We start from the raw sequence: 13770 nt of genomic DNA, 5'->3' as shown, positions 1-13770 counted from the left end.
GCAGATCCGTCCATAAACAACTTTCTGACCAATCAGAGACAAGTGGGCCTAGCATCCGGGTACAATGTGGACGGGGATTCGTTGATGTGACTGTCAATCAAGACGAATTATCAATGTGCAAAGTTCACCTGCGTCAGACCGGAAGTTGTTTACATAAAAGGCTGTCTTTCAATTCAATTAACCGACAAAGTAACATTTTGTTGATTTACGTGGGTATTATTCCGGTATTAAACATCTTTGTTCAGTATTATACTTCCAGAATGAGTCAAAAGAAACATTTTAATGTCCAAAATAAGGTCAATTTAATGGCAGTCTTTACTTTGAAATCCTAGCAGGAAGTACATTTGCGTTAGTGTGCACTAGTCAGCCGGGTGGTGCAAGGAGGTCTGAATTGGCTGCTACCAGACCAACTAGTTGGAGGACTTGTCCCCGGGCAGCGTGCTAAGTCTTTGTCCGCCGACGGCAGGCCACGTTGGCCGTGATGGAAGTGGACAAAATGGACGAGAACGACTGGAGGTACCACGGGGAGGGCAACAAGAGCCTGGTGGTCTCCCACGTCCAGGTGAGTCGGCTCGGCTAACAAGTTGGTGCTAACGCTGGACGCCCAATGTTAGCTTGACACTTTTCATCAAGAGAGTGGAAAATGTCCGTTAATGTCTTTCAACAACATTGTTATGTAGTCGTGGGCTTTTAAGCGCCGTGTTGAGTTAGTTCAATCAATGGAGAGACAATTCAAACACCAACACTTAGCCCGGCTCTCGTTCACATTAACCGCCGGGTGTCAGCCGGCTGAGAGCCGAGCTGAGTGGTGCGTTCACGGACACCCATGCCCATCCCCACCTGGGACTGGGACTGGGACTGGGACCGGCCCGAGCACGTCGGTGTTGTTGAGCAACAAGTGATGACATCAGCAATGTTGTGACAGTTCCACGCAAATACAGCAACAGTACACGTTTGCTGAAATCCTGCAACTTCAGCAGGAGAGGGCCAACATTTTAGAAACAGGTGTCAGTATGATGATGATGATGATGATGATGAAGACCAACGTTCTTGTGACATTGATTGACAGATGTGTTTTGTGAGTGTAACACACCTAGGTAAGATAGACCAGTGTTTTCCAACCACTGTGCCGCGGCCAGTGTTGGGTTAGTTACTGAAAACCAGTAACTAGTTACAGTTACTAGTTACTTTATTTCAAAAGTAACTCAGTTACTAACTCAGTTACTTACACCAAAAAGTAATGCGTTACTGTGAAAAGTAACTATTTAGTTACTTCTTTTTTTCTTCTTTTTTTTTAAGGCTCCCATTAATGCCCTTTTAGCCTTCATTTCCGTACTGTTATTGCACTGGAGAATAATACAATGTGTTGATCAACTTGACATGCATTTGCATCACTGAACTCTGCTAAGCAATGTGGTCTACATACAACACACAAAGACAAAGATATGTTTCAAAGGGCCAATTTATTTCAGGCCAGAACAAATTGACAAAACTATTTTAAATAGCTGCAACATAATGGCACTTTAACTTTAAGTAGATAGGATCTTTGATCCAAGACACAACTTACATTTAACTAAAATGTTATTTTCTTTCTGCTCGACAAAAGAAAAGTTTTGAGAATGTCTCCATGTTAAGAAATTTGACTTCTGGCTTCGCCTTGTTAGTTCTTGTGTGTGTGTGTGTGTGGCCCTTTAAGATATGACAGCATGTGAGGTGAGTGACGTCAGTGAGTGAGTGGGCGAGAGAGATTACTAATTACCACCGAAAATAACGGCGTTACAGTAACGCGTTAGTCCCAAAACTGGCCGTGCCGTGAGATAGTCTGGTGTACCGTGGGAGATTATCTAAATTCACCTATTTGGGTTAAAAATATTTTGTGCAAACCAGTAATTATAGTCTGCAAATGATGTTGTTGTTGAGTGTCGGTGCTGTCTAGAGCTCAGCAGAGTCACTGTGTAATACTCTTCTATATCAGTAGGTGGCAGTCGGTAGCTAATTGCTTTGTAGATGTCAGAAACAGCGGGAGGCAGCGTCCAGGTAAAAAGGTGTCTTAATGCTTCAACCAAAAATAAACAAAAGATGAGTGCCCCTAAGAAAAAGTGAAGTGAATTCTATTTATATAGCGCTTTTCTCCAGTGACTCAAAGCGCTTTACATAGTGAAACCCGATATCTAAGTTACATTTAAACCAGTGTGGGTGGCACTGGGAGCAGGTGGGTAAAGTGTCTTGCCCAAGGACACAACGGCAGTGACTAGGATGGCGGAAGCGGGGATCGAACCTGAAACCCTGAAGTTGCTGGCACGACCGCCCTATCAACCGTGCTATACCGCCCCAGCATTGAAGCTTAGGGAAGGCCATGCGGAACGAAACTAAAACTGAACTGGCTACAAAGTAAACAAAAACAGAATGCTGGACGACAGCAAAGACTTGCTGCGGAGCAAAGACGGCGTCCACAATGTACATCCGAACATGACATGACAATCAACCATGTCCCCACAAAGAAGGATAATAACAACTGAAATATTCTTGATTGCTAAAACAAAGTAGATGCGGGGAATAGCACTCAAGGAAGACGTGAAACTGCTACAGGAAAATACCAACAAAAGAGGAAAAGCCACCAAAATAGGAGCGCAAGACAAGAACTAAAACACTACACACAGGAAAACAGCAAAAAACTCAAAATAAGTCACGGCGCGATGTGACAGGTGGTGACAGCGTGGCGAAGTGGGAAGAGTGGCCGTGCCAGCAATCTGAGGGTTACTGGTTCAATCCCCACCTTCTACCATCCTAGTCACGTCTGTTGTGTCCTTGAGCAAGACACTTCACCCTTGCTCCTGATGGGTGGTGGTTAGGGCCTTGCATGGCAGCTCCCGCCATCAGTGTGTGAATGGGTGAATGTGGAAAATAGTGTCAAAGCGCTTTGAGTTCCTTTTAAAAAGGTAGAAAAGTGCTATACAAGTACGACCCATTTACCATTTACAGTACACCTACTTTGAGACAAAGGCTATAGTAATGCATGCTTGGTTATGGTTTAAAGTCATATCCAACTATTGCGACAACAACTTTTTACTGTCAACTGAGATTCGTTTTTTAGTGATTTCTGCTGGTGGTGTGCCTCCAGATTTTTTCAACGCAGAAAATGTGCCTTGGCTCAAAAAAGGTTGAAAAACACTGAGATAGACCACACTATCCATCCATCCATTTTCTACCGCCTGTCTCTTTCGGGGTCGCTGGAGCCTATCTCAGCTGCATTTGGGCAAATATGTGTTTTAGGTCCTGTTTACACTGAGCCGGATAAGGTTATCCAGGGTAAATCCCACTAACCTTATCCGTGTCCACACACACACAATGGTATTTAAGACCCCCTTCCCCTCCGTCCGCAACGTGACCCAGTACACATGCGCGGAATATGCACACATCATAGTCACCTCCAGTGTTGCTTTGTGTGCAAGTTCTTAAATGTAACTTATCTGAACAATATCCAGTGTTGTGGTATTTCTATTAACTGGAGTCCAGTGTGCTGTGGGGCCCAATTTAGTGAATCACACCTGAGCCATCATAAATTAATCAAATCTTTATTAGACACGTAAACAATGTGACAAAAAACATTTTTACATTAATCAATCTAGGGATCTAGATATCTGGTCAGGACACTCCTCACTCTTTTGCCTTCACCTTCATTGTCCATTCCTTTTTGGTGACTTTATATACTCTGGACCTAGACGATGAGTCTGCGACATACATGGCGAACAATAACTGATACAGTCTGCTTTGCCTGTCCAAAAGCATTCCTTGTTTTCCGTTATCTTCCCTCAGCGGCCAGGTAATACAAAGCACACGCTACCTTTTTTTATCACATCCACGGGAGCCCGCATTCTCGTTGTCTCTCCTTCGACAAATGGACACAGTTTTTCGGTAAGTAGCATCACAGCTGACCTGGACATCGGAAAGTTCTCTTGCCGTCTGAGAAGTGTTGTATCCCAAATAGCTGCAATGGCTTTCTCTTAAGGTATTCATGTGTGATTTCCACAAGCGTCTGTACATGTAGAAGTAGGAGAAACACGGGAATGTCTGGATGACTCACCTTCATATTTCCAGTGGTTAGCTCCGAGTTACGAAACCGCTTTAGAAGCTGGCTGTGGCGCGTTCTTTCTGATTCCGGTGTGGTCTTTCTGGCGTCACTTCCTCTCCGAACTCAGTTTGTAAACGATCAATGAGTCCATACAAAGGTAAGAGCCGGAGATTCAAGAAATAGACGGCGCACTTACCCGTGTAAAAAATTATCCAAGGAGTGGAACCTTTAACGATGGTTTAGTGTGGCTGAAACGGGGCTTAGGCTAAATAATTATTCGTTAAAGGGGTTATTCGGCTTAGTGTAGACATGGCCTTAATCCCCTATTCTAGTTTTATTGCTTCAATGACGCAGGAAATGACCTCTGATGTTGTGCTATTGTCGTCCTCACAGCTCTCCAAAGTCCTGCGTCTGCTCAAATATCCGGCCGAGGACTCTGAAAACCCCCCGCAGGTAAATATGAGTTTCTGTCAGACGCTTCCTCGAAGAGAACAGCTCACATGACAGGACATGCTGTGTCGGGCGTGCGCGCCCTGATCAACGCATCACCTGTTCTTCTTGCTTTGTCTGTCAGCTTTGACTTGTTCAGACTCGAGATCGACCGATAAGGTTTTTACCAGGCCGATTTCTAGCAGTCAGGGGGGGCAGTAACCGATATTCATACAGTCGTGGTCAAAAGTTTACATCCATTTGTAAAGAACATAATGTCATGGCTGTCTTGAGTTTCCAATCATTTCTATAACTCTTATTTTTTGTGATAGAGTGATTGGAGCACATACTTGTTGGTCACAAAAAACATTCTTGAAGTTTGGTTCTTTTATGAATGTATTATAGCTCTACTGAAAATGTGAGCAAATGTGCTGGGTCAAAAGTATACATACAGCAATGTTAATATTTGCTTACATGTCCCTTGGCAAGTTTACCTGCAATAAGGCGCTTTTGGTAGTCATCCACAAGCTTCTGGCAAGCTTCCGGTGGAACTTTTGTTTCATCTGACATCACATGGACAGAGATGAGACCTTCTGGAGGAAAGTTCTGTGGTGAGATAAACAAAAATTGAGCTGCTTGGCCACAATACCCAGCAATATGTTTGGAGGAGAAAAGGTGAGGTTAAAGGCCTACTGAAATGAAATTGTTTTATTTAAACGGGGATAGCAGATCCATTCTATGTGTCATACTTGATCATTTCGCGATATTGCCATATTTTTGCTGAAAGGATTTAGTAGAGAACATCGACGATAAAGTTCGCAACTTTTGGTCGCTGATAAAAAAAAAAGGCTTGCCTGTACCGGAAGTAGCGTGACGTCACAAGTTGAAAGTCTCCTCACATTTCCCCATTGTTTACACCAGCAGCGAGAGCGATTCGGACCGAGAAAGCGACGATTACCCCATTAATTTGAGCGAGGATGAAAGATTCGTGGATGAAAAACGTGAGAGTGAAGGACGTATCTTTTTTCGCTCTGACCGTAACTTAGGTACAAGGGCTCATTGGATTCCACACTCTCTCCTTTTGCTATTGTGGATCACGGATTTGTATTTTAAACCACCTCGGATACTATATCCTCTTGAAAATGAGAGTCGAGAACGCGAAATGGACATTCACAGTGACTTTTATCTCCACGACAATACATCGGCGAATCACTTTAGCTACGGAGCTAACGTGATAGCATCGTGCTTAACTGCAGATCGAAACAAAAGAAATAAGCCCCTGACTGGAAGGATAGACAGAATATCAACAATACTACCAAACTCTGGACCTGTAACCACACAGTTAATGCTGTACCGCCTGACGAAGCCTAGCAATGCTGTTGCTAACGACGCCATTGAAGCTAACTTAGCTACGGGACCTCGATAGAGCTATGCTAATAACATTAGCTCTCCACCTACGCCAGCTCTCATCTGCTCATCAACACCAGTGCACACCTGCGTTCCAGCGATCGACGGCGCGACGAAGGACTTCACCCGATCATCGAGGCGGTCGGCGGCTAGTGTCGGATAGCGCGTCTGCTATCCAAGTCAAAGTCCTCCTGGTTGTGTTGCTGTAGCCAGACGCTAATACACCGATCGCACCTACAGGTATCTTCTTTGCAGTCTCCATTGTTCATTAAACAAATTGCAAAAGATTCACCAACACAGATGTCCAGAATACTGTGGAATTTAGCGATGAAAAAAGACGATTTAAGCTGGCGACCGACCTATTCCAAAATGTCTGATTCAACTACTGACGTCACGCGCATACGTCATCATACCTAGACATTTTCAACCGGAAGTTTCCCGGGAAATTTAAAATTGCACTTTACAAGTTAACCCGGCCGTATTGGCATGTGTTGCAATGTTAAGATTTCATCATTGATATATAAACTATCAGACTGCGTGGTCGGTAGTAGTGGGTTTCAGTAGGCCTTTAATCCCAGGAACACCAATCCTACCGTCAAGCATGGTGGTGTTAGTATTATGCTCTGGGCCTGTTTTGCTGCCAATTGAACTGGTGCTTTACAGAGAGTAAATGGGACAATGAAAAAGGAGGATTACCTCCAAATTCTTCAGGACAACCTAAAATCATCAGCCCGGAGACGCAGTTGGGTGTTCCAACAGGACAATGACCCCAAACACACGTCAAAAGTGGTAAAGGAATGGCTAAATCAGGCTAGAATTAAGGTTTTAGAATGGCCTTCCCAAAGTCCTGACTTAAACGTGTGGACAATGCTGAAGAAACAAGTCCATGAAACCTGTAATGTTTGTCTGATCTTGAAAGGGATTGTGCTGAAAATTTTAATTTCCCCTCGGGGATTAATAAAGTATTTCTGATTCTGATGTCAGAAAACCAACAAATTTCGCTGATCTGCACAAATTTTGTCAAGAGGAGTGGTCAAAAATTCAAGCAGAAGCTTGTGGATGACTACCAAAAGCGCCTTATTGCAGGTAAACTTGCCAAGGGACATGTAAGCAAATATTAACATTGCTGTATGTATACTTTTGACCCAGCACATTTGCTCACATTTTCAGTAGACCCATAATAAATTCATAAAAGAAGCAAACTTCATGAATGTTTTTTGTGACCAACAAGTATGTGCTCCAATCACTCTATCACAAAAAAAATAAGAGTTGTAGAAATGATTGGAAACTCAAGACAGCCATGACATTATGTTCTTTACAAGTGGATGTACACTTTTGACCACGACTGTATGTAGTTAAAATTCTTTTAAACGTGAGTAGTATATGTCAGTAAACAGCTGGACAAGGCTTCAAGTTGTTTTTTTAACTTTATATTTGAGGAAACAGACCAGTAGCGACATAATGTTCAATGTTGTGGTTACTTTAGCACCAAATATTATCAGGGGATTTCATAAACAACTTTATTACGTACGTCTCAGAGAAGAAGCAACATTTGCATTTCAAAATATGGGAAATTTCGTGGGAAAATTGCTTAAAATATGGGATTTCAGGGGTGCACATTATGTTGATTGCCAGCCAGGCATTAAAGAAATAGACCTAAAAATTACTGATCATCAATCTTCACTATGACTTCACTTTCGTCACTTGATTGACATTCACGGCACCCGAGGGTCTTGTGAGATGACGCTGGCTGCTGCCAGATCATTATTAAGAAAAAATGACCGACAGGAAGGCGAGAAACACTTTTTATTTCACATTTTAAATTGTTAAGGTCATATGTAACTATAAAGATGACTGCTTGTGCTTGTTAGCATGGAATAGAATAGAAAGTACTTTATTGATCCCTGGGGGAAATTCAGCACCACAGTTCGCTCACAATAAACAAACACTTTTTTTTTTTTTTACATGTAAATAATATAAATACAGTCACTATAAACCGCTAATGTGTTTGCGTGTGTGTGTGCTGCAGACGACAGAGCAGGCCTTCAGGCAGATCCAGAACATTGTTGACTTCAGCACCAACGTGATGAGCAGCTTGCTGGGAGAGAAGTTCATCCACAGCGGGGTACGCCATCTTTGTTTTCATTGGAAAAAACAAACTACTCTGTAGTAGTTTGTTTCCCATCATGCAGGTTGTGTTCCAGAAGCGATGAGTTGAGAAATCGCCACCACCCTTTATGAACACTAGCTTAAAGCCTTCATAGATCTTTTTGACATGCATTTCCAAAAACAAATGTACAGCAGTCATATTCTGAAGTCCGTATTCCGTATTTTTCGGAGTATAAGTCGCTCCGGAGTATAAGTCGCACCGGCCGAAAATGCATAATAAAGAAGGGAAAAAAACATATAAGTCGCACTGGAGTATAAGTCGCATTTTTGGGGGAAATGTATTTGATAAAAGCCAACACCAAGAATAGACATTTGAAAGGCAATTTAAAATAAATAAAGAATAGTGAACAACAGGATGAATGAGTGTACGTTATATGAGGCATAAATAACCAACTGGTATGTTAATGTAACATATTATGGTAAGAGTCATTCAAATAACTATAACATATAGAACATGCTATACGTTTACCAAACAATCTGTCACTCCTAATCGCTAAATCCCATGAAATCTTATACGTCTAGCCTCTTACGTGAATGAGCTAATTGATATTTTACGCTAATGTGTTAATAATTTCACACATAAGTCGCTCCTGAGTATAAGTCGCACCCCCGGCCAAACTATGAAAAAAAACTGCGACTTATAGTCCGAAAAATACGGTAAGTACTCTGCAGTAAAGAGTGATGATGATACATTCACTGTGCAGTACCAATGACAGTGTTCCTACTTTTACTGGTAACAAGTAATTCAATTAATTACTTTTAGGTCCGTTACAACGCCGTAAGTGATAGCTTGATGTAACATGGTACACTAGTTTAATGTCAATAACAAGACAGTGTCAATAGAACCTAAGTACTCATATAGTAGTACAGTTGGCACAGTACAGCAAACTGACCGTTAATATTTAAACATTTAACATGTGACATTTCAAACAATTTTGAACAGAAATAGTTCATGCACATTCAGATAAATTCTTCAAAATTACAATAAAAAAAATTTGGTCGGGCGATGGGAAATTGCAAGAAATGTAATGCCGAGCGCATATCATTATGTCAAGATAATGGCACTAGCATTTACTTAATTTAAGAATATTTTTCAACATATTGAGAAAAAAGGTTTCATATTAGTTTTTTCTGTCGAGAAAAGTGCACTTGTTATTAGTGAGAATATACTTATTTTAAGGTATTTTTGGGTTCATTGAGGTTAGCTAATTTTACTTGTTTTGGAAAGTCTTGATAAGCCACATTTTTTTGTTCTATTGGCAGATAATTTTGCTTAGTTCAAGTAAAATATTTTTTTTTCTTGTTTTTGAACACTGACTTTTTGCAGTGTATATTCCTGTTATTTCTTGTTAGGGAATTATGTACAAATCAATTGTGGATACAAACAAGCAAGTAAACAACAATTAATGAACAATGCATTCACATATTATTTGAATAAAGTGCAAGCAAAACTTTAGCTTGAATTAACAAGAGGAAACCTTTTCTGCTTTCATTTTCGGTATTTATTATTAGTATTATTACTAGTATTTCATTTATCATTTATTTCATAAATGTTCAATAAAAGTACAGTAATCAACATTTAGTCAGAGCTGTAGCTGACAGGTTTTATGGTGATCTCGCTGATTACAGATTCACCTTGAATCAACAAGAGGAAACCTTTTCTGCTTTCATTTTCGGTATTCAATACTGTAGCAAGGCTCAGGTTCGGGTTCGTCTGGGACCACAGGAACTGGCACAACCATCCGATGCAGCGTTTACAATTCTTTTTTCTTTCTCCCAAAGTCTCTTTCCGCTTTTCAGCGTCTCTCTCGTGGTGTCGCTCTCGTGGTCTCCAGCCCACACCACCCCCTCATGGTCTCCGACGCTGCTAATAAAAGGAACAGGTGATTAGAGAACTCGTTCCAGCTGAGATATCCACTCACCTGTCTGCCGCTTCATGGCCGGCCCCTGCACACACCCCGCCCGCAGGGAACGCGTGAACCACGCCCCTCTCCACATGCCTCCACCGCTAGACTCAGGCCGGGCAGCCGTCCGGCCGTGCCCACTCCCCCCCACACCCCCCCATAGCGGGGCGAGAGAGGAAGTCGGCCACGGCCATCTGCGCACCAGGCCTGTGGACCACCCGGAAGTTGTAGGGCTGTAATGCCAGATACCACCGGGTGATCCGCGTGTTGGCGTCCTTCATGCGGTGGAGCCACTGGAGCGGTTTGTGGTCCGAGCAGAGACTGAAGGCACGCCCCAACAGGTAGTAGCGGAGGGCCCCGACCGCCCACCGGATGGCAAGGCACTCCCTCTCCACCGTGCTGTACCTTGCCTCCCGGTCCGAGAGTTTACGGCTGATGTACAGCACGGGGCGGTCGACGTCCCCCACCCGCTGGGACAGCACCGCCCCCAGCCCCCGGCCCGACGCGTCCGCCTGCAGACAGAAAGGGATGTCAAAGTTAGGCATGTGCAGCACCGGCTCCTCGCAGAGTGCTGTTTTTACCTTCTCAAAACCCCGCTGGCACTGCTCCGTCCACTGGACCAGTTCTGGAGCACCCTTTCGGGTGAGGTCAGTCAGTGGGCCGGTTAAGTTCGCGAACCGGGGAATGAACCGCCGGTAATAGCCCGCCAGTCCCAAAAACTGCCTCACCTCTTTTTTTGTCTTGGGGGGTGGACAGGCCGCGATTGCCGCTGTTTTGTCTACCTGGGGCCGCACCTGTCCCCCTCCCAAGTGGTACCCCAGATACTGTACCTCCCTCCGGCCAACTGCGCACTTCGCCGGGTTGGCGGTGAGCCCCGCCCGCCTCAGGGACCCGAGCACCGCCCCCACCCGCCGCATGTGTTCTTCCCAGCTGCCACTCTGGATGATGACATCATCTAGGTAGGCAGCCGCGTATGCAGCGTGGGGGCGCAGCACGCGGTCCATGAGACGCTGGAACGTGGCGGGCGCACCGAACAAGCCAAACGGAAGTGTTACAAATTGGTACAAACCTTCCGGAGTGGAGAAAGCCGTTTTTTCTCGGGACTCTGGTGACAAGGGAATCTGCCAGTAGCCCTTGGTCAAATCCAGCGTCGTGAAAAAACGAGCAGTGCCCAGCCGATCTAGGAGCTCGTCGACCCGAGGCATTGGGTACGCGTCAAAACGTGATATTTCATTCACCCTGCGGTAATCCACACAGAACCGCACAGTCCCGTCCCTCTTCCCAACCAGAACAACGGGACTGCACCACGCGCTGTGGGATTCTTCTATTACACCCAACTCAAGCATGGGTTTTAATTCCTCCCGAACCACTTTGCGCTTGTGTTCGGGAAGCCGATATGGCCGAGACCGCACCGTAACCCCCGGGCTGGTCTCAATATGATGTCGGATGAGATTCGTGCGACCGGGCCGCGAGGAGAACACATCAGAGTAGCGCTGCTGTAACTCAGCAACCTCCGCTCTCTGCGCCAATGTGAGCTGGTCATCACAGGTCAGCCGAGGGGCCGGGCCAGAGCGCGGGATCTCCGGCCCCAACTCCTCCTCCTCCCTCACTACTGTCACCATGGAAACAGGCTCCGCCTCCTTCCACGCCTTCAGCAGGTTCAGATGGTAAATCTGAGTGTCTCCGCGTCGGTCCGAGCGCCGAACCTCATAATCGAAATCACCCACTTGCCGTGCGACCTCAAAGGGTCCCTGCCACTTTGCAAGTAATTTGGAGTTTGAGGTTGGAAGCAATACAAGTACTTTTTCTCCCGGTGCGAATTTGCGTAGTTGGGTCCCCCTGTTATACGTGCGCCGCTGACGCTCTTGGGCACGGAGCAAATTCTCACGTGACAAGTGCCCCACCTTGTGGAGTTTTGCTCGCATGTCCATGACGTACTGAATTTCATTTTTGCTGGAGCTCGGACCCTCCTCCCAGCTTTCCTTAATAACGTCCAGCACTCCGCGAGGCCTTCGGCCGTACAATAACTCAAATGGTGCAAAACCAACTGAGGCCTGGGGTACCTCGCGCATCGCAAACATTAGGGAGTCCAACCATTTATCCCAATTTTGTTTGTCCTCGTGCATAAATTTACGGATCATGGTTTTCAGCGTTTTATTTAATCTCTCCACCAGCCCATCTGTTTGCGGATGATATACGCTGGTGCGGATCGCTTTAATTCCCAATAACCCGTAAAGTTCCTTTATCGTGCGTGACATAAAGGACGTGCCTTGGTCAGTCAGAATCTCTTTCGGGATTCCAACTCGGGAGATGACCTGAAACAGCGCTTGCGCAACACTCTTTGCAGAGATAGAGCGCAAGGGCACTGCTTCGGGATAGCGCGTTGCGTAATCCACCAGGACTAACACAAAGCGGTATCTCCGTGTGCTCGGGTGAAATGGTCCGATGAGGTCCATCCCAATTCTCTCAAACGGGACCTCCATGAGCGGTAATGGGCGCAAGGGCGCCTTTGGGGTGGCCGCTGGGTTCACCAGCTGGCAGTCTGGGCAGGCAGCGCACCAACGGCGCACGTCTGCCCGGAGGCCTGGCCAATAGAATCGGACCATGACCCGATTAAGTGTTTTATCATACCCTAAATGGCCAGACATGGGATTAAAATGCGCCGCCTGGAAAACCATTTCCCGGTGGCGTTTTGGCACCAACAACTGGGTGTGTTCCTCCCCGGTTTGAGTGTCACGGCCCACTCGGTACAATCTATCCCGAATAATTGAAAAATGGGGGAATACCCGCGCTTTCCCCGGGCGCACCAGCTGACCGTCAATATAATCCACCTGGTCCCAGGCCTCGCACAAGGTTTCATCACGGGACTGCTCGAGGGGAAAATCCTCAGTAGGATGCCACCGGGGGGCCGGGGGGGCCTCCCGCGAAGCCCCCCCCGGTTCCCGCTCGGCAGTACCGGATGAAGCCGCGTCGCCGCTGAGAACTGCGCGGATACTCCCCTCGCCTACTGTCCGTGAACGCACCCCCACACATTGCGTCACCAACTGGTTAAATCCCGGCCAATCCGTCCCTAGAATTACGGGGTGCGTAAATTGCGCGCTTACGGCAACCTTGACTTTATGCTTTTGATTTTTATGTAAAATTTCCACTGGCACAATAGGGTACTCGTGCACATCCCCATGAATACACCTAATTTTCACCCGTGTTGCATGCCTCAATACCCCGGGTCGAACCAGATTTTGGTGGATCATGGACTGTTTACAGCCCGAATCCACCATCGCCCGGTATGTACTCCCTTGTACCCTTATCGGGACGCAGTACGTCTCCCCCAGATCGGGGGCGGGTGCTGGAGGCCCGACAACCCGCATCACCTGCCCCACCTCCATCATGGAGCACTCCCGGCGCACGTGACCGGGCCGTCCGCACCTCCAGCACACCGGCCCTGGTGTTTGAGGCGCCATCTGCGAGGGAAGCCCCCTCTCCGCAGCGCCGGTACCCTGAAATGCACCAACAGAGGAGATATTATAGCCCCGTGTCCCCCCCCTTGCTGTGTATATGTGGGTGCGATTTTTTGTTGGCTGCCCGCGTGGGGGACCTGCTCGTTGGCTCCGGGTGGCTCGGCCGTGCGTGGTCGCTGCTCCCGGGACGTCTCCTCCATCCCCCCCCATAGCGGGGCGAGTCGTCGGCGGGGTGCTGGGGTGGGCCTTTCGGCTGTCTTTGGGGTCGCCTCCCGCTGGACCGCCAGGTGCTCCTCCGCCAGTTTCACCGCTGTTTTTACATCTGGGGAGC

At 46.3% G+C, this 13770-nt stretch overlaps 1 protein-coding gene across 1 annotated transcript in view; it reads left to right on the top strand.

Annotated features, from left to right (window-relative positions):
• The first annotated feature begins 159 nt into the window (after positions 1 to 159).
• ippk (inositol 1,3,4,5,6-pentakisphosphate 2-kinase) overlaps positions 160 to 13770 on the top strand; it is a 38809-nt gene continuing 25198 nt past the window's right edge. The window contains exons 1-3 of the mRNA XM_061940658.2: positions 160 to 562; positions 4466 to 4525; positions 7938 to 8033. Of these exons, the coding sequence (XP_061796642.2) occupies positions 482 to 562; positions 4466 to 4525; positions 7938 to 8033 (237 nt within the window). The 5' untranslated portion in view covers positions 160 to 481. The remainder of the gene's footprint in view (positions 563 to 4465; positions 4526 to 7937; positions 8034 to 13770) is intronic.

Source organism: Nerophis lumbriciformis, linkage group LG03, assembly GCF_033978685.3.
Source record: "Nerophis lumbriciformis linkage group LG03, RoL_Nlum_v2.1, whole genome shotgun sequence".
Lineage (NCBI taxonomy): Eukaryota > Metazoa > Chordata > Actinopteri > Syngnathiformes > Syngnathidae > Nerophis > Nerophis lumbriciformis.
The sequence above is the reverse complement of the archived record's forward strand: the minus strand, read 5'-3'. Positions and strand labels throughout refer to the sequence as shown.